This window comes from Trematomus bernacchii, unplaced genomic scaffold (genome assembly GCF_902827165.1).
Source record: "Trematomus bernacchii unplaced genomic scaffold, fTreBer1.1, whole genome shotgun sequence".
NCBI lineage: Eukaryota > Metazoa > Chordata > Actinopteri > Perciformes > Nototheniidae > Trematomus > Trematomus bernacchii.
This window is the reverse complement of record NW_022987905.1, coordinates 802,876-823,109: the sequence shown is the minus strand read 5'-3', so window position 1 is coordinate 823,109 and position 20,234 is coordinate 802,876. Positions and strand designations below refer to the sequence as shown.

Genomic DNA, 20,234 nt, shown 5'->3' with positions numbered 1-20,234 from the left:
AATATCTTCACATGCCTTTCATGCCTGTCATCAAATTGGAAAATGTGTTACCTTGGCAACAGTGTCTCAGGCACATCCTCTGGTGACAGCCTCCAGCCAGAGACACACACACACACACACACACACACACACACACACACACACACACACACACACACACACACACACACACACACACACACACACACACACACACACACACACACACACACACACACACACACACACACACACACACACACACACACACACACACACACACACACACTGCTGCTGTTTTAAAGCCAATATATTTCCCACTGATCCCTTACTACAGGTGGGGGAACAGGGAGTGACTTCAAATGCTTTCTCAAAGCAACAAAAGGTAAACATATCTGAGGACTGCCATATTGCCATTTTCTAGAAAACCGCAACACAATGAATGATTACAATGGCATTCCTGTTGAAAAGGGGCCGGCATACTTTTGGGATTTTGAATTGGTGATGAATAACTAAATGAAACTTTTGAGTGATAGTTCAAAGTTAAAACTATTGTATTTAGAACCAGCTTTGGGGAGTAAGGGATTACATGTGATGGGATCAGTAATGCAGTTACAACACATTTTAACCCGGAATTAAATGGTGTTTTGTTTTTTAAGAATTCACTTTTCAACATCGCGAGACATTCCGACACCAGAGAAAAATTGTGCGGGTAGATTAGTAAGCCTGGTGTTTACCCTTCTGTCGGGTCGGGTGTTCTTTTCCCCATAATGACCGCCTCGCTGCACATTATCCCGCATATTACACGGCCATACAGTGCTAAACAAACTACAGAGCCCATTCCGTGTTCCTGTTATTGTTTACTTCCTCTCTGCCTTCTTCTGGTGATTTATCTGACGTCCAGCGCTCCGTCTTTTAACCTATTTTCCTTTCTCTTTCTTGATCAAACCTTCATTATAGTCCTTGACAGTGGTCTGTACTACTGTATTAACAACGTGTCACATGTTAAGAATTTACAATCAGAATCGAGTATTCAACTAAGCCGTGTAATAAAAGTTGTAGCCTTAATGGCCTATCTACACAGTTGTTATGCTATACCACATTGCCCTTCACTGGATGTATAATGAGCTGCACTAAACTACATTTTAGCATTTAGAATACCTAGCCATTCTTTTGAGGTTATTTTGGTAAAGTAACTCAAAAGTAATATAAAAGTAATGTAACTTATTACTTAAAAAAAGACAGTCATAAGTAATATGTACTATATTACATTTTGGAAGTAACTTGCCCAACACTGGCGATTACTAGAAAGGACTACAATGTTACTGAACAACTGGGATTTTAATTGTTGCTGTATTGTAGAATGTGGTAATGCGTTTCATTGTTGGTCTCTAACCTGAGTTTGCTTTATGAAAGGCAATTTTCACTGATTACATCATTTTTACAGGTAACTAGTAATTGTAACGGAATATACATAAGTAACCCTCCCAAACCTTTTGTTTTGTTAATTGCCCCCATTTGTCAGTCAGTCATACTCCAACTTTAAGCTGATCATATTTGCTACAGTCACAAACATGGCTTGTACACCACTCAACATTTTTTGATTTGCTCCATTCACACTGAAGTGCTCTGGTCTGGCCTATTTGTCATACATTCACTGAATAGCTCTAAAATGTGGTGGGTAATTACATTTCAACAACATAATGTGTACTCGGATTGACATACATTGGACAAAGCTTTAACTACGTAGTCATGACTTGAAACTTTGTAGAAAGCTGCAATGGACTGAAAAGTACATTTATGTCTGATTCTTCATCCAGTTTTAAAACTTTTAAATATTTTCTATTATTCAGAGGATTTTGAAGCCTTGTTGGGGGTATGTGCTCTCTGAGTGCTTCTTGTGCTTTTCAAATTTCACACTCGACTGTAAGGCACTTTGCTTTCTAGAGTAACTTTGAGGATTGCATTAGCTGATTTGGCAACTTGCATAATTTGAGAGGTCGCCAGAGTAACAGTCCCTCAGATGTCTGATCCCCATCGACAGACTTCAGAAGGATTCGGTTTTAATTATCCATTAGCACTATCTTCATTCTTACGAAAAGAAGGCATTTTTTCCTCTTGTGCATGCTGTGTAGCATAGCCTATCAGGCAGCTACAATGAACTAGTTGTTGGCGATTAAATCTGTTTCCCATTTATATGCTAAGTCCACCACAAAAGGGGTTTGCGCCAACATCATCTTCAATGATCGTAATCTTTATGACACAAAATGGAAATGCGGCGCCCTGAACTGCCTGTGCTGCTCAGATCCAACCACAGCACATAGGCGAGGGGTCAAGACCTGTCAGTGTGGCGCCTTATTCGCTGAAGAGAGAGTATGTGGATGTCTATGGCAGGAATGCGGAGCAGAATTTTAAGTAGGATTGTAATCGTCCACACGGCCCTGAATATTATTATAATCCTGAGGGTTGCAGAGTGAAAAATAACAGAAGGACAAATGACAAAGGGGAAATTATAAGAGGATGTGAAGGCTCAACAACCCCGGGGGGAAAACAGTCACAAAAGACAAGACCCAAGTGCATGGGACAAACTACAGCCCCATCACTTCTTAAAGATAAGAGGCCCAAGGCTGGTAGATTTGAGAGATGGTGGCTGTTGTTTGAAGATTATTCCCCTTTATCTCCTTTGACTAGATTTTGAACCTTGTGAAATACTGTTGAATATGAGACATAAAGCTTTATTTATTTTATAATATTCTTGCAAATCAGAACATTAGGGTGTTTTTGTCAATTAGATTTTCGATCTATATGGTTTATTGAAGATTTAAGCTTTAAGTGATGGTTTATTAAATGTAATCATTATAGTGTTTAATAATCAAAGTAAAAAATAAATCATATAAAAAACGTTTAACTTTTAAAAAGCACAAAAAGCTTTTGGATTTAAAGGGGCCCTATTATGCTTTTGGGGGTTTCCCTTTCCCTTAGTGTGTTTTATAGGTTTTTGTGCATGTAAATGGTCTGCAAAGGATAAAATCCTAGAGGGAGTTTCACGCACGCACGCACGCACACACACACACACACACACACACACACACACACACACACACACACACACACACACACACACACACACACACACACACACACACACACACACACACACACACACACACACACACACACACACACACACACACTATCTATCTCCCCTTTCTGAAAAGCCTCCATTGGATTCCTTTTTATACTCCTGTAACATAGTGACATCACTAAGCGGTTGACCAATCACAAGAGAACCGGCCAGCTAAACAATCAGAGCAGGCTGGGCACTGGTTTCAGGCAGAGGGTGAAAAGAGGTGCTGCAGCACAGGCAAAAATAAAGAGAAAAATGTTGAACATTAAAGGATATGAACATCTCACAGTAGAACAGTGGTTCTCAAAGTGGGAACCCCCTGGGGGGTGCAGAGGCATGACAGGGGGGGGGGGGGGGCGCGAGAGACCAGGAGGAAAAATGGTTATTACAAAAAAAAGAAGAAAAAAAAAGAAAAGAAAATAAATCATAATTTGAAAAATTATTGATTCGAAAATAATATGATACAGTACAGTACTATTACGTCTGGGTCTCTGTGTTTCATTAAAGCTCGGCTCTGTGTGTGTGTGGAACGAGCCATTTTGTGTGCGTGCGCGAGCGAGAGAGAGAGAGAGCGCACCGGTACCGGAGATCGTTGTTGTTAGCTTCTGGTGCTAGTGAGCTATGCTAACGGATATAAGGAGTTTTTTCAACAACAAAGTGGAGGAGAGTCCTCTCCTGTCAGACTGAGAGACTCAGTGAGCTAAAGGACTCTCAGTGTTATCTCAGTGGGTCTGAAATGTTTTGGTCTCCATTAATGTAAACAAATATTTCCGAGGCACACGTTTATATGATCTTTATAGTTATAAAAAAATAAGAGAATAAATGAAAAACAGGTATGAAATACTATATGACATTAAAAAAAAGAATAAAGTTTAAAAGGGGAGTGATTTGTAAAATATCCATAAAGAAATAGTAAATCTGTTTACAGTTCTGTTTCAAATGGGTGTTGAGAGATGTATCCATAGATCTCTTCATTTTGCTCTCAAACTGCACCAGATTGATGCAACTTAAATATTTAAAAATCTTCCCTATCCCCTATGTGAGGTCCACACACCACCTATAAAAATAGCACTTTACCCCTGCTTACACCTATATGCCGTGAGCTGATTATCGAGCCTTCATTGTAACAGTCGCGGGTACACTGTGTATATGCGTGGGGATTGTTGCAGTAGAAAATTCCACTGTAGCGACCGGTACATTAATGGGAAACCCTAAATGTTTGAGCACCCTCTATGAAACGTCAAGCTACCCCACAGCACCCCCAAAATAAATCTCTGAGCCTGACTATTTGTGTTGGGGGGGCCCGACTTTTTTTTTTTTTTCTCCAAAGGTGGGGCCTGACAGAAAAACTTTGAGAACCACTGCAGTAGAGGTACACAATACTAATAGGAACCTGAAAATGAGCATAAGGCACGTTCTTTTATCTTGTTTTATTATACTTTTAAAAAAAAGTTTGTATTCTGAACAAAGGATATGTATGGGCAAACCAAGCGAATAAATAAAAAAAAACATGCAACTGCACCTACTGTATGCACGAAAATGCAAATGTGCTGTTAACATGCATTGCATCAATAAGTAAGATGCAAAGGATGGTGGAGCGAGAGCTCATTGGGCAGAAATAATGCCTTTAGAAAATCCAACAGAAGATATTTTGGTGATGGAAGATGCTTGGAGAGGCTCAATTCATGATCAGCTGCTGCATGATAACACTGAAAACCTTAATGAAATATTCAGCGATGTGCTTGAATGTCTAAAGCTTGCTTCCGCTTCAACAAGATTACTTTTATTTATTAAGACATAACAAGGGCCGAGGCAGAGGAAAAGCCTATTCCTCACGAGGACTCAAATCTATCAAAGTTGACGTTTGTTTTCAAATATAAAACACATGTCCTTTCTTGATTCATATTTCATATGCTGCACCCGGGCGCTGGCATTACAAGCAGTGTGTTCAGTCCACTGAACTTCTTGTTCCGTGTGGTGAAGATGGTTTTGATAATGCACCGATGAACATTGCTGACAGGAAAGTTTTCAGTTCAATTGTAACAGGGGAGAAAAGCAGGGGCTCGCTGCAGACTCTCTCTCTCTTTCTCTCTTTCTCTCTCTCTCTCTCTCTCTCTCTCTCTCTCTCTCTCTCTCTCTCTCTCTCTCTCTCTCTCTCTCTTTCTCTCTTTCTATCTATCTCTCTCTCTCTCTCGTGTTCAACTGATGATGCATTTCTAAAACAATTCACAATGTTCTCGCATTTGATAAGTCCTTTTGATCCCTTTGCAAAGAAGACAGATAAAAATACTTATCGACTATGTTTGTTGCTAAATGACCATGTCTTCATGTAGCAATGATGTTGGCGTTACAAACTGATGTCGGATGGATATATTTCCTTAAAATAAGTGAAACCGGTGTAGTTTTAAATGAGCTAAAACTTGTATTTCTTTGTGTGTGTTAATGGCCGGGTAAAAGCAAAACAGGATTTATATATGAGTTGGGCTGCTGCATTTTGGATGAGCTGCAGAGGAGGTAGTTGCAGGTAGCTCAGCCAGGAGGGAATCAAGACATTAGATCAGGGGCGGCGGGTACTGTAGGCTAGGGAAGGCTAAGCTATTTCCTTTATCCTGTAATATGACTTGATGGATTTAAACTCCGCACACTGAGCTCTGATTGGTCAGCAGGCGGTGCTTTCATTGAGTTGATCTCTTTTCTATAGACACCAGAGGCGGGCAGCGTCAGGTTAAAAAAAGTTATTTAGCCTTCCCAAACCTGAGATTCACGCGCCGCCTATGCATTAGATGAAACAATAGGACCTGCATCGCCATCTTGGTAAGTAATGGGCGTATTCGTAGTTTCAGAGTGTATCTACAGGAGCGGGTTGTACTGTAGCAGCCATGTTAGCTTTGAAAGATAATAGGCTACATGCACAGTCACTTCCGCATTGTGCGTAGTAGTACTGCCCAACTGTTTCCGGTACAACAACAACAATGGCGACGTTCTACACCCGGTGTCTACAAGAGCTCCCGAAAATGAAAATTAGCGATGTTCATCGCATTTGCAGGACGACTAAAGCCCCAGCCAGCAAACTCGATAAAGGCTTCAAATTATATGCTGCGTCATATATACACAACTATGAAGGTAAGAAGGTAACTGGAGTAACAGGTACTAACCAGCTAGCTTATGCTACAGGTTACGCTAACGTCAGCTGTCAAAAGCTAGGTAACGCCAGAGCCCTATAGTAGAACTACTATTATACTACTACTACTACTACTACTACTATAGTAGACTACTATAGGGCTCTGGGTAACGCTATGTACTGTTTCTGGTGTTAATTCTTTAAAACATTAGCCATTTTACTCAAAAATACTATCGTTTAATAGCCTTATAGCCTAGCCAACTAAAGGTTGTCTTGTTGTTAGCCACACTGCATAATGGTATCAGCTTTTGTAAAGCAATGTTGCCATAGATGTTTTGACGTGAGTATAGATCTAACGCTGTTGCTCTGTTTTTCTTCATTCAGTGTCCAATAAAGACAGGCTGACAGGGCAGGTCAGCGTGAGAGCCTTGTGCTACAGGTCAATGAGGAAGAGCGAGACAGCACACAGTTTGAGTGTAGGCAGGCAGCATTGACACTGTGTTCCCCCCTGTTTATTGAGTTTCAGTTCAGTTAAGCATTAGTTTACCTTAAGGGAATCTCAACAGTGTCCTACTTCTCCCTGCTTTATCACAGCTGATTGGTCAGATATTATTACATTGATTATGGATGTGTAAGTTTGGGGGTTCAAATATATAGTCAAAACTGCTTTAATACAACTTTCAAGGCATCTTAGTTTCCAAAGAAGGTTCATTGTGGTATTGTAGGGTTAGAGGGTAACACTAAGCATTCAGGAATACATGCTTCTTCTAGGATAATGGGTCAGTAAAAATAACCAATAATTCTACTCATAACCTCCTGGCTCATTTACCACAAGTGAGGTAAATCACTAGTATTTCTTCTCTCTTTTTTAGATAACGCTTCGTGATTCATCACCAGTGGTGCTCACGCACAACCAGTGCTCCTGTGTTGCAGGAACTGTTTTGTGCAATCACACAGTAGCATTGCTGTTCCAAACGGCACACTACACTGAACTGAACATGCCAGTTGTGCCGCCTGTGCATAGCTGTACTGAATCGGAACAGCAATGGCACAAGCCGCGAACAATGGTAATTTCAATAAGGTTCAAATACTTCTTTCACAGAGTTTTTGTTTTAAAGTGACTCAACTAACAGTAATTGTCTTTTCCTTAAGGGTGTGAAGCCAGGGCCCATCAACTCCATGGTCTTCACCAAGCCTGTACCAAATAGCAGAGGTGTGGACTCGAGTCACATGACTTGGACTCGAGTCAGACTCGAGTTACCAATTTGATGACTTTGGACTCGACTTGACAAAATCACAAAACACTTGCGACTCGACTTGGACTTGAACACCAATGACTCGGCACTTGACTTGGACTTGAGCCTTCTGACTTGAGGTGACTTGATAATTTAATTCAGGGGTCTCCAACACGCCGATCGCGAGATGCCGCTTGAAGAGCAGACTCCCGTCGGGGAGAGCAGAATCTTCAGCCGCTGCAACTCTTGCTGAGAATCCATGCAGGCAGGGGCGGGACTTTATTTTGCTGAGCCAGCATGCGGCCAATCATATGCGAGGACACATTAGGATCATACCATTATGTGAAAGAAGGGTGGGGGGCAGACGCTCCAAAGACAGCAGGTGTAGTGGTACAGGCCAGCTACAGAGCGACGGGGAGACGGGGAGACGGATTTAAATGCAAGCGCGTCGGAAGAAGTCAAGAAATTTGCGAAAACCGAAAAAAGAAGCAGCTTCTGGCTGCATTTCAATGATATTGGAGAAAGCAAAGCTGAGAGCAGGATTTGTAAAATGAAAATAACCTTCAGAGCAGGGTTTTTTTTTTGGTAACCACTCAGGATTTATTTCCAGAGGTGGGAGAAGTTCAGATCTTGTACTTGAGTAACAGTACCAGAGTGTAGGAATACTCGGTTACAATAAAATATCCTGCATTCAAAATGTTACAAGTAAAAGTACAAAAGTAATAGCATCAAAATACAGTTAAAGTACCACCTGCAGAGGGATCTAGATTCAGGTGTTCTTTTCCCCATAGAGACGCCTCGCTGCACATTATCCCTTGCATAAAGATAGATTGTGGGTCCCTTATAACATGTTGTACACAGTGGAAATAAACATTCTGGTCACCTCAACATCAGGGATCTTATACATTAAACTCCTTCTGAATCAAACCGTCACGGTAGCATTACCTTACTGATCCCTCTTACAATAGAAGAAAAACACGTTACTTTACCAGCAGAGAGAAAATGGATTATTAAATTATTAATGTGACTAATAAAGAGCAGTTTGATTATTAAGTATTATTCTGTTGATCGATGTCATTACATTTGTTGAAAAGCACATAAGGACTTGTTTAAGACTCGTTTTGTCAAAGTTTAGGACTTGGACTTGACTTGAACTTTCCCATCCTGACTTGAGACTTGACTTGGACTTGAGCGCAAAGACTTGAGACTTGACTCGGACTTGAGCGCAAAGACTTGAGACTTGACTCGGACTTGCAAAACAATGACTTGGTCCCACCTCTGCCAAATAGGATGGTGCAGACTGGAGTAAGGTAATTTTAGCTGAAAAATTGTGTTTCCTGTGTTTTTAAAATTCATAATGCTATTCTGGTGCTGTATTCCTTACCTTTATTGTCACATTAATGTGCTATATTGTCTTTGCCATTCTTTGTAGGAGTGGATTCTACAGAGGCATGGTGGGGCCATTACCAGATCCCTGCCTGTTCAGAGTTACGGAGGCATACTCAGCATTCAGCATTGAAGACAGACCGCTTGTGACCACAATGAACATGAGACCTGACAAGCCCCTTGTGGAAAGTGCCTTCGGGATGGTGCAGGAGGGCAGTGTTCTGTCCTATCAGATGCCTGCTTTGACGTCTCGGTACAATTCACACTGACACACCACCAACACCCCACTTGCCCATAGAGGGGTATGTGATCTTGCCATGTGATTTACCGCTGGTGTGCTCAGAAGAGGAGCAACTACATATGAACAGCTTATCTGTTGATTTGGAAATGTCTCACAAAATTGAGGAGGGTACCCGTGAGCAAAGCTCTAGCTCAGAGTGGCATCTGCTCCGCAAACCCAGGGTTACTGCCTCTAGGTTTAGAGAGATTTGTCACGTTAGAGGCTAACTCTCTTGCAGAGCGAATACTCAAAGGTACAAGGCAGACTGCAGAAATGAGGAGAGGTGCAGAGATGGAGCCCACAGTAGCAGCTGAATACAGTAGACTGGCAAACGTGAACTACTCCCCTTGTGGCCTTGTCATTCACCCCTCTACGCCCTGGCTTGGTGCCTCCCCTGATGGAGTTGTTTTTGACCCAACAGAATATCCCCAATTTGGCCTTGTTGAATTCAAATGTCCCAATGTCCCAAATGATGTCGACTGCAAATATGTGCAGATGGAATGTGGCTCCCCTAAGCTCAAGAAAAGCCATGCCTATTACTGGCAAGTACAGGGTCAACTTGCACCTGGTGCAAAGAATATACACAGATCCAGAAGTGCAAAGAGCAATCAGAGAAAAAGTAGACGCATACATGCCGAAGTACCTGTCATTAAAAAAGTAGTGGGCACTGTAGCCATTGTTAACTCTGTAAGCAGTTAGCTGCTAGACCCTGGCTCAGCTGTTTTTTAGGAGGCAATCCCTCAATCATATGTTCTGAATGACAACAAAATGTGATTTCAATATTGTATTTGATATTTGGTTTTTGATATATATTGTTTGTCACATTTCATATATGTAAATAAATATACAATTGTATTTAAAAAGACAATAAAGTGAAGTGATTTTTTGTAATTAATAGTAAATCATTGCATTTGTAAGAAATCATCAACACATTGTAATTTGCAATTTACCATTTATTCAAACAAAACACTGGCGTGTGTTAGGCAACACAGGATTACGGTGTGCTCACCCAGCTTAATCACAGCTACCTGCACAGGTGTCATCATCTTGTCTTATTTCACCCATTTCTTGACCAGTGCTTTGTTCTGATAGTTTGACAGCATACATGCTACTGCAAACAGTTGGTTGATGTTGTAGGCATGGGACAGGAGGATGACACCATCAAAAAGCTTGTTCTCTTTTATCCTCCTAATGACACGCTCCACATGAACCCTCAGTCTGGCAATGGCCTGTGTCTCCCTCACCTGATAGGCTGGCATTTGCTTCTGCTGTGACAGAAAAGGTGGGCAGTACACCTTGCATTTGCAGCAATCGCTGATCAGGAAGCCCTTATCTACCATCACTGCCATGTTTTCAGTCAACAACGCAGCTATTCCAGATTGTTTGAAAATCTCCTTGTCGCTGACAGAACCACCATACAGACTGGAAACAAATGTCACTGTGCCATGTGGGGCTATGCCAACCAGGGCTTTCATGGTGCAGTGAGATTTGTATGTAGAATACATTTCACTTTGGAGGAGGAGTGAGGATGGTGTTTGACACCTCAGCTCTGTGCAATCCAGGATCACCTGTGTGTCTGGGAAATCTTTGAATGCCTCTGGGAGGTGGGCTTGAACTTCTGTAGGTGTAAGCCAGATGCACTGTGACCCCAATAAAGTTGTAAGAAAACTTGTCCATGTTGCAATGATGCGGTTCACAGTGGACTGGTGTACGTTGAAGCGGTTTGCAAGGTCCCTCTCTTTCAAACCCACCGACAGGAAGCATAGAAAAAGAAAGAACTCGTCAATTGGCTGAAGCAGCTGTCTCTGGAAGATTAAAACAAAAAAAGGTTACTATATTAATGTCATGAGTGTAGCACACTATGGGAAAAACATGAAGTTGTTTTAGTTCTCTGATGTATTCAAAAAGGATTGAGTACTTTAGCCTTTTAGCCTACACAAAAGCAATGAAATGTCGGAGAAACATTTTCCCTTCAGTTTGTGTTTAGATTGTGTGTTAAAAGAAACGTAGCCTACCGTTGATGGACGTGCGTGTGTAACCACTTCTTCATTCCTCTTGGCAGCTGATATCGCTCTTGTAACACGAACCATTTTATGAATTGAAGGCTCAATCAAAGACCAGAAGGCCATCAGGTGGTTATAGCTCGGGAATCTGTACACAAAAGACACATGTCAGTCATTAATTGACAGTAAATACAATCGTGTTAACTGTAACACATGGGCTAATGTTTTCCTCTTGTTTGCTATAATACATTACAATTCAAACTGATTAAGAAGGCACTTGGTGCAGGTATAGTAATCTACAGCAGTAAAATGTAACAACTACATTAAAGCAGCAGTAATAATAATCTAAAACATACAGGGAACATTTTACACACAATGACTACTTTTACTCTTCATTCTTAAGTGTGCAACTGGGGGAAACGCAGTGGATATTGACATACTTTTACTTTGGTAAGGTTTTGAAGATCTTCACTTGTAGTAAAGTATTATCAGTATGTTGTTAGTATTAGTATGTTTTACACCACATTTAGTTAACCTTCATAGTTTCTAGTTACTTTTTATATATGAAAACACATGATTTATGATTCTACATGTTCAGTTCAGAAGTATTTTAAAACCATAGTATTTGTACTTATACTTCAGTTAAGTTGACAAAAAACACACTGGACGCTGCACTAGGTCAGAAACCAGAGGAGACTGAACTCCACCACAGACGGACCACTTTTGGTCAAAATGTCCTCTCCGTTAACACAGGGGTATCTCCTCTTGCACTTTATCTAGCACTTTTATCTTTTCTTGCACTTTATATGTCGTAGCTGCTATATTGTACTGCCATGTGGTAAATACTTGTGTATGCTGCTCTTGCTCTTTTGCACTTTTTGCATATCATGTATTTTGTTTTTACCATGTTTGTAAAATGTAATTTTCTTAAATGTTTAATGTGAGGGACTGCAGATAGAAATTAGCTCAAAGCTAAATCTGGCACTGTTACGCTTGATACATTTTAATGTTTTAAGTGTTCATTACTGTGCATTGTCCCTGCCAAATAAACCATTAAATAAATAAAATATCCCAACACTGCATGCATATAGTCAGCGGTCACACGGCAGGTAAACAGGATTCTTTATAAGCTAACCCATCTCAAAAACTTGGATAGAATTGAGACAAAACATTACCTGGTATAGAATCGGATGTTGTCGTCGGAGCCAGCAAACCGCTGTAAGCAAAACTCTCGCTGGACTCTTAACTCCTGCAGTTGCTTCTGCAGATCCTCCACTGTTTTGGAGTTGTCTTCTGTAGCTTGAGAGGACATGTCCAGTGAAGCTGGTTCAGGGGTTGAGCAGTAATCATGGTCACGAACATTGATGTGCTCTTCCTGCTCCTCCCGAGAGACTGGTTCAGTGGGCCGCTCCCTTCTCTCCCAAACACTAGCCCGCTGTGTTTGAGCAGTAAAGTGATTCCACTCAAACAGAGTTGGTACAGCACCTTTCACAAGCCTCCTACGGCCATCAAGGGTTTTTGGCTCTATTAGTTGATCCGTAGCGAAGTGACGACTGCAGACCTTGGAGTGAGAGGATATTGTAAAGTTATCGCGCCGTATTTTTACCAGCCACTGTCTTCGCAGCTTGAGTTCGGTCGGAAAGCCATGGAAACTTAGGACGCCGTTGAATTTAGCTGACGCCGTACAAAGTGGGACACAGCAGTGCTCGGAGTAGTTATTCACTTGTCTTTGCAAATGTTCCGTTTTGAAAATCTTCCGTCGACTCATATTTAAACCATAGATTTAAACAGTAAAACCTTTGTGGACGATCTCCCGCTCAGCTACGCAGACCGGAAGTAAACCGGAAGCAGCCGAGCCGTATTATGGCTAAGGCGGAAGTACGTCTCAGACCCTAGTGCATGTAGCCTATTGGTTGTCCAGTGTCACACCCCAGGTACAGATTTTGAAAGGAACGTCATGGATGGGGGAGTCCTTCTCTGGAAAAAGAAGCAGCTCTGTTTTGATTAGGTTGAGGTTTAGTTGGTGTGCAGACATCCACTGAGGGATGTTAGCCAGACAAGCAAAAATGTGTACGACCACCTGGCAGACCATACACTTAATTGCTTTTCATACTAAAAATAAAACATTCAATCCGCTGTTGTTTGAAAGGAAAACTTGAGGAAAGATGAGCTCGATTTCTTTCCATTCTCTTTACAAAAACACATTAAAACTGTGAGACGCATCTTTGTTATTTTGGCAAGCAGAGTGCAAAAAATGAATACCAACGGCAAAAAAATATTTATTGTAGATAGCTCCATCTTTAATGTCAGAAAATGAAATAAAGAAAACAAACAATTGTTCTGGTAGAGTCACTCAATAGGTTTTTGATGATCTTGCCCTGTGAATGCGGGCGCACTGCTGATATTATCCTGATATTATATTATCTTGGCACAGCGTTGTTATTCGATTCATATTTTGAAGACTGTGTGTTCCAGTGAGGCCCTCTCTTCTAAAGCTTTAGTACACAACATGTTCTTATGAGGTCTGATATTGAAAGGAGATACAGATCTGCAGAGCAGAAGAGTGATAATTATAGCAGCAGCAGACTTATAAGGACTAGACTACAGAGGAGTAAATGGTATACGAATGTGAATAGACGGTTTTATTAATCAATTCCTGACCAGTATCAGGCAATTTGAAATGTGTTTGCCCTTCCCAAGGACCTCTGAAGATCAGTCAAGACTTGGCTGTGATTGAGTGGCAGAAAGGGCGATGTCGAATGATAAGAACATTAAACAAAATTGTGTTGTATTTACTTGCACTATTTTTTCAGTTTTTCAGTTTTATTGTGTTGCACTGTTGGTGGAGCCTGTGACCTAAGATTTTCATCATCATAACTACATTGTAGCTATGTACGCATCACCAATAAAAGCCTTGAACCTTGTTTATTTTACTTTTAACACACCTATAAGCTGGGCAGATGAACGACTTGGATTTCTCCTCCCATAACCCTGAACTAAAATCTGCTTTGAGCTGTGTACGTAATGGCTGTGGTGAACCAGTTCCCAGGGTGAAAAGTAACATTTATGGTCTGAAGAAAATTATACCCTATGCAGTGTACAAACTAAACAAATGTATGTAAATCTTACCACAGCTGCAGACCCAACGTTGCAATCTAAATCTAAATCACATAGATTAGAAAGTACACATGTGTGATTGCCTTTGCATTTTTATCCCAGCTCTCTGATTGAAGCACATCAACTGAATTGTAAAGAGGGTTTGCAACTGTTAAAATCTCAGCTACCTCCATCTAAAAGAGAATTATTTTGGAGACAATCAAGGCTTGAGAATGTTTTTGTTTTTAAAGCAGGTCAGAAGATGGGAACAAGGCCAAAGGATTTTTCTTTGAAGTCCAACAACATGTTCTTCCAATGCCAATTTTGAGCAAATCTGAAGCTGTGCCTGACAGAAAAAACAATAACAACGTGACAATCTTCATTTCAAGTCAGATTTTCACACTTTGTTTAGTGCCCCACATTACATCTGTGGCCAGTGCATTGGTGTGGGTTTAGTCACTTTTCAAGAGTCCTATGTTGAAGCACAGACAAAAATAAATTAGCATTTTACATTACACCTTATTGCTTTTTATTTTATACTATACCTCCATATTTTTTAATAGATATGATATAACATCATGCACATTAAGATTGCAGATACACTGTATGTTGTCATTTGAAGGGCCTAAGTGTACTAAACTTAAAAGGAATTGGTGTGTAAAAGACAATTTATAAAGAATTCCTTGACCTTTCTATGAAAGAGCTCTTTGAAAACATCTTTTCACTATATATATTTTATCTTACCGTTCTCAGTTATTGGTATTGGGGGGTGGGATATGTGGGTAATAGGAGTAGGAAGCCTTACTTTCTGTTGACCGCAACGTATTATTTGCAATGAATGGAAATAAAACAAAACTCTTGCTATTTTTCTTTTGCTATATTTCTGACGGACCTCCCTGCAGTAGCCATCTTAGTGGCTGAATTATTTGTGTTAACAACAACAAAAGGTAACACTCTTCCTGACTTGACATTTGCGATCATATTAAAAAGGTTCCAATCTTCATCTTTACTGCTTGTTTTTAAAACTCTGGTCGATGCATCTCATTAAACATTATTCAAAACGGAAAACTAAATGCTGGCAACAACTCCTGGTGGTTAAAATGAATTCCCCATTAAAGACTATATGAAACATATGCTGTCAGCCTGCATGTTCCTAAAACACCAGCATCCGCTTTGCTGTTACAGTATACTTAAGAACAATGCCATCACTATCGCAGTGTTATTCATCACTTTTAATCTGATCTGTCTTTGTGTGATTTTGCGTATTACGTTCATCATTTTCTTTAATCATTCCATTGCAAACCCATTACTCTATGCAATCCACTGCTGTCTTGGTAAACACCAATATCCCTCAGGGCGTGTTACTTCTTCACTTGACTGATTTGTCTCATTGGAATTTAATGAGAGACCACTCTCCCCATTAATATGAAAATTAGCATATTTGAAAAAGTAATATCGACCAGACATTCCCACACTACTTTGGCTTTGGTAAAAGGAAATTCATATCTACGACCATCTAATAATGGCTCGTCCTCTGTCGGGGGAAAGTACTGCAAGATTTAAATGAATCTACAAACATTGCTAATCGATGAGTCTCACCCCGTCCCAATAACTGAAAACAAGCACTGTGGCTCGAAATGCATCATGGTGTAAATTCCTGGTTTTGAGTCAATAAGCAATTTCAGTTTAGGCTCCATTGTTGTATCCTCACTGGGTAAAAGATAGACTGTAAGGCATTGTCCGCTCACTTACAGTTTGTCACAAACACATGTTTCCAAAAAGCTATTCAGCTACACTACAGGCTTTATTTTTGACCACTGCTGGAAGAAGATTAAAGATATTCAAATTACCAAAGATACCCACACTGACAAAAACCAAAACAACGAGGGCAGCAACTCCCTTCACAACGATATTTATTTTAAATGGGGTAGGTTATAAATCTCAACGTAAAAAGTATTATTTAATAATGTTTCTTACAATGAGGACCAACTGGCCTGATTAATGTATAAATATACCAGTGTCAATAATCAGATGCATTATAAAGACAATTTAGCAGATTGTATAAATGAATGTTTTAAGTGTATGTACTTTTTAAGCAATGGCTGACTTAAATTGACACCACGGTTTATTCTTAAACAGGTTTTATTATGGCATTGTAATATGAATTTGCAGCCTTAAACATCCCAATTCCTTTTAAAAAGTACAAAGATATCCCATTTTATTTTACGTTAAATTAACATACGGCATACAAAACTGAATCAATAATAAAGAAAAAGAGACAGAACGAAAACGCCAGCTGGGGACAAGCATTAAAGTAGTGAAATAAAGCTTTGCGTAATCGCATTGTGTTTATTTTGCGTGTCTGGCATAAAAAAAAATCACCTCATGGACTAATTCACCCTCACAATCAGGGTCATCCATCTGCATGTGTACGCCGCCGCCCATCATCATTTGCTTGCAAAAGTAAAGTCAAATTGATGGCTATTTGCTCTCTTTGTCTAAAAAAGCTAAGAAGCACGCCAGCTGCTTATAGGGAAAACTCAAGTTGTCTTCTTTAGCAAGCAGTGTAAATATAGATGAACAGTCATTTGAGCACATACTGAATCACGATCAAAATCAGTGGGGTGTTTAAGAGGAGACAATCTAAGGATGTTATTCTGGTGGGATAGACCTTATTCTCACAAAAGACACCAAACAAAGTCAATAAAAGTAGAAGGAACAAAAACACTTGTCTAACACTTTGTACTTTGTTTGTTGTTCTTGTAAAACAACATAAATAATACATATATTGAGTTGTTTATGAGGTTACGTGGGACGTTTGAATAGCGGGCAAATACAGAAAACAAGTGATTGATTTATTCATTACTTAAAGCTCTTTATTTCTACCTTCAATTGGGTCCACTGAACAATCAATAATTTCTAACGGCACAAAGATGAAAACCCTCTCTCCCTTTATTTGAAAAAATATATACTTTTCCCTTAGAAACAGAAACTACTTACTGCGTAGGGATTGAATATTGACATTGAAAAAAAAAATTCATTGGACATTCACCAGTAGCAGTAAGAATGGATTTGATTAGATTTATTTCGAATGTGTAAAACGATAATACAAACATTTAACATGAGAATTATTATACAACACAAAAAATAAGCAGTGTCAAATTGATATACAAAAATATTACTCTACTTAATTACACATCCGAAAAGGGGTGGGAAGAAGTGTACACCCCTTCTCCCAAAAACTAAATTATTAACATATATATATATTATTATTTTTTTTTTTAAACAAAAACATAAAACAAATAAATAAACAGATAAATAAACAAGCAAATAAACAGATAAATAAACAAACAAATACACTAACAAATACATAACAGAGGTAAATGATATTCAAGAAAAGATAAAATAACAAACCAAATAAATAAATAAACTGCAAACACCCAGTTATGATTAAACAGCGTCATCCCTGTGTCTTGTTAAAATCATGTCCTTGTACCTTTATAGGTAAAATATATATATATGTTTGCCATATTCAAGGCCATATTTTCAAAGGACTGTTAGGATGTGTCATTGAAAACTGAACAGGACAAGCCAGCGTGTTTTCTCTAAATGTCTGATTCTCATGCACACGGCCTTCACATGCTAAAAACTGTACAGTACATGAAATAGTGGATATGCATGTCCTAGTGTTTTATTCATGCACACCCCACGTCAGCATTATCCGCAGAACGTGAGAACAAATCAGAAACTCTTCCGGACCAATTTGGCCAGTAAGTACAAGCTGTACTACATTTACAGGTTCCATTCCATTAGTTCGATCACCCATACTAGAAAAGCCTTTTTTTTTTTGCATCAGCCCAGCTATGTATAATTGAATCACTGTTGTCATTTCACGCATTTGTGTACTTGTAATGTGGAATGCAATTAGAGAATCATTGTAATCGTGTGAGGCCAGTGCACGGCAGCTGGCTCTTCAGTCGCCTTTTCAGTTAGCGACATTGGAACAATACACAACAGCTTTTGCATTTGTTTTGTAATTATTATTTTTTTAATTTAGAAAATAATTAATTCAATTGTTTTGTTTAGGATCATATTATTGTCATAGTCTTATTGTCAATTACCAGTGTAAACAAAGGTTGGATCACTGCCATGCATAGAACTATTCTATGATGTCAGATAGATGAAAATGTAACTTTGATTTGCTTTTAAAGTTGTTAAAGGTTTATCTTCACTGCATTTAAATAAACCTCCTTACCAAGTCTCCTGGGTGTAACATCTTGATTTATTAGACTTGATTTAGTTAGTTTTTTCTTAAGCAAAACGGTTAAGTATTAACATTCGCCTCAGATTTATAGTTAAATCATATTGTTGATGGAAATCAGTATATAAACAAATATTTAAGAGATATGGCTATATACATTATATTTACATGAAATATGATATATATTATCTTAAGGGAGTGCATGTACGTATACACGTTGTGCCTCTCCACCTCTGTTCCTTACTTCTTACTTGCTACCCCTTATCCCTCAACCTATCCTAAGGGAGTCCATGTACGTAGACACGTTAGTTTAGCTGCTATAGGCTTAGACTGTCGGGGGACACCTTACTTCTCCCTTCTGTCTGTCTGTACCTGTGTACTCTCATGTTCCGAATAACCCAGCTTCCCCCAAATTTCTTTTTGGTGTCTATATCTACGCCAGGATCCTGAGTCGTGGCTGATCCTGTTGCTGTGGTCCTGTGTCCTGGATCCTGAGTCCTGAATTCTGGATTTGAGTCCTGGACTTCGAGTCGTGGCTGAACCGGTCTCTGCGGTCCTGCCTGACTCATCATACTACTTCCCTGATGGCTGCCACAGGTTTGTTGACATCCTCGTAGATTCATCTTCTTATTATAGACACATGCATTTCCAAACATTTGGTCTACCTATGCTGTAAAATGTATTATCTCTTCGATTTACACACGGCATCTATTGCACGTCTGTCCGTCCTGGGAGAGGGATCCCTCCTCTGATGCTCTCCCTGAGGTTTCTCCCATGTTCCCCTTTAAACTGGGGGGTTTCTCTGGAAGTGTTTCCTTGTACGATGTGAGGGTCCAAGGACAGAGGGTGTCGTATTGTCATACTGATATTCTGTACAAACTGTGAAGTCCACTGAGACAAATGTGATATTGGGCTATATAAATAAACATTGATTGATTGATTGATATGATATACTGTGTAAACAACAACAACAAACTAATGTTTTTCTTGGTGTCATCATCAGTTTAAAGAGTTGGGACACAAATGCACCCCAGAATGGATAAAACAAAACAGTGCTCAATGGTGAAAAAACAGAATAATAAATACTCATTTGGGACTTGAGGGGATCAGATAAAATAGATTGTTTGGGTTTAAGGACTTTTATAGCTTGGCAAAATAAACTGTTGCTCATCTCGACGGTGATTCCTGCGAACAGATGGCGAGGTGGTGGGAAGATTAAGAAAGATCATTGATAATGCAAGAGACTTCAAGGATTCACCAGTTGTGAAAAATGTTCTGAATGGAGGGCAGATAGGTCTGAATGATGCTTTTTGCTCTGCTCATTATGTGCTGGAGGTACTTGTGATCAGAGGGGTCTCATGTCCTATTGCAGTGAGTGTTTTTGCTTCAATATGGGCAAACACAAGCCAAATATCTGACTGACCTCAATGCGTTTTTTGGAAAATATTCTTTGCGTGTATACCGTTGATCGCAATTACATTAAAATAGAGAAAAGGGTCCATCTAAAATGTGAAGTATTTAGAAGTACAAGAGGGTCCTTGAGTGTTCCTGGGCCCTTTTCCGCTCGCTTCAAAATAATTATTGTGGGAGAAGCAAGGCTCGGCGTGTTTATTTTTATAGCATGTCCTACAAAGAGGCATCTCAAGGTGCTTTTCATAATAAGGTTAAAAAAAAGACACAAAAATGTCAGAGAAGTAGCAATGCTGTGCTTTTTTTTTCATGATGCAGTTAATTAGATGAGCATTA

General features: G+C 39.6%; 1 protein-coding gene across 1 annotated transcript; it reads left to right on the top strand.

Moving 5' to 3' along the window:
* The first annotated feature begins 6,078 nt into the window (after positions 1-6,078).
* LOC117470171 lies at positions 6,079-9,117 on the top strand. Its single transcript, XM_034114766.1, has 6 exons — positions 6,079-6,229; positions 6,612-6,703; positions 7,100-7,294; positions 7,380-7,431; positions 8,748-8,772; positions 8,895-9,117. The coding sequence occupies exons 1-6, from the start codon at positions 6,079-6,081 to the stop codon at positions 9,115-9,117; spliced, it is 738 nt and encodes a 245-aa protein (XP_033970657.1).
* The last annotated feature ends 11,117 nt before the right edge of the window (positions 9,118-20,234 follow it).

Coding starts and splice junctions, on each gene's coding strand:
- LOC117470171 (XM_034114766.1), top strand. CDS start 6,079: ATGGCGACGTTCTACACCCGGTGTCTACAAGAGCTCCCGAAAATGAAA. Junction 6,230..6,611: donor ATATATACACAACTATGAAG/GTAAGAAGGTAA, acceptor TTCTTCATTCAG/TGTCCAATAAAGACAGGCTG. Junction 8,773..8,894: donor ATGGTGCAGACTGGAGTAAG/GTAATTTTAGCT, acceptor CATTCTTTGTAG/GAGTGGATTCTACAGAGGCA.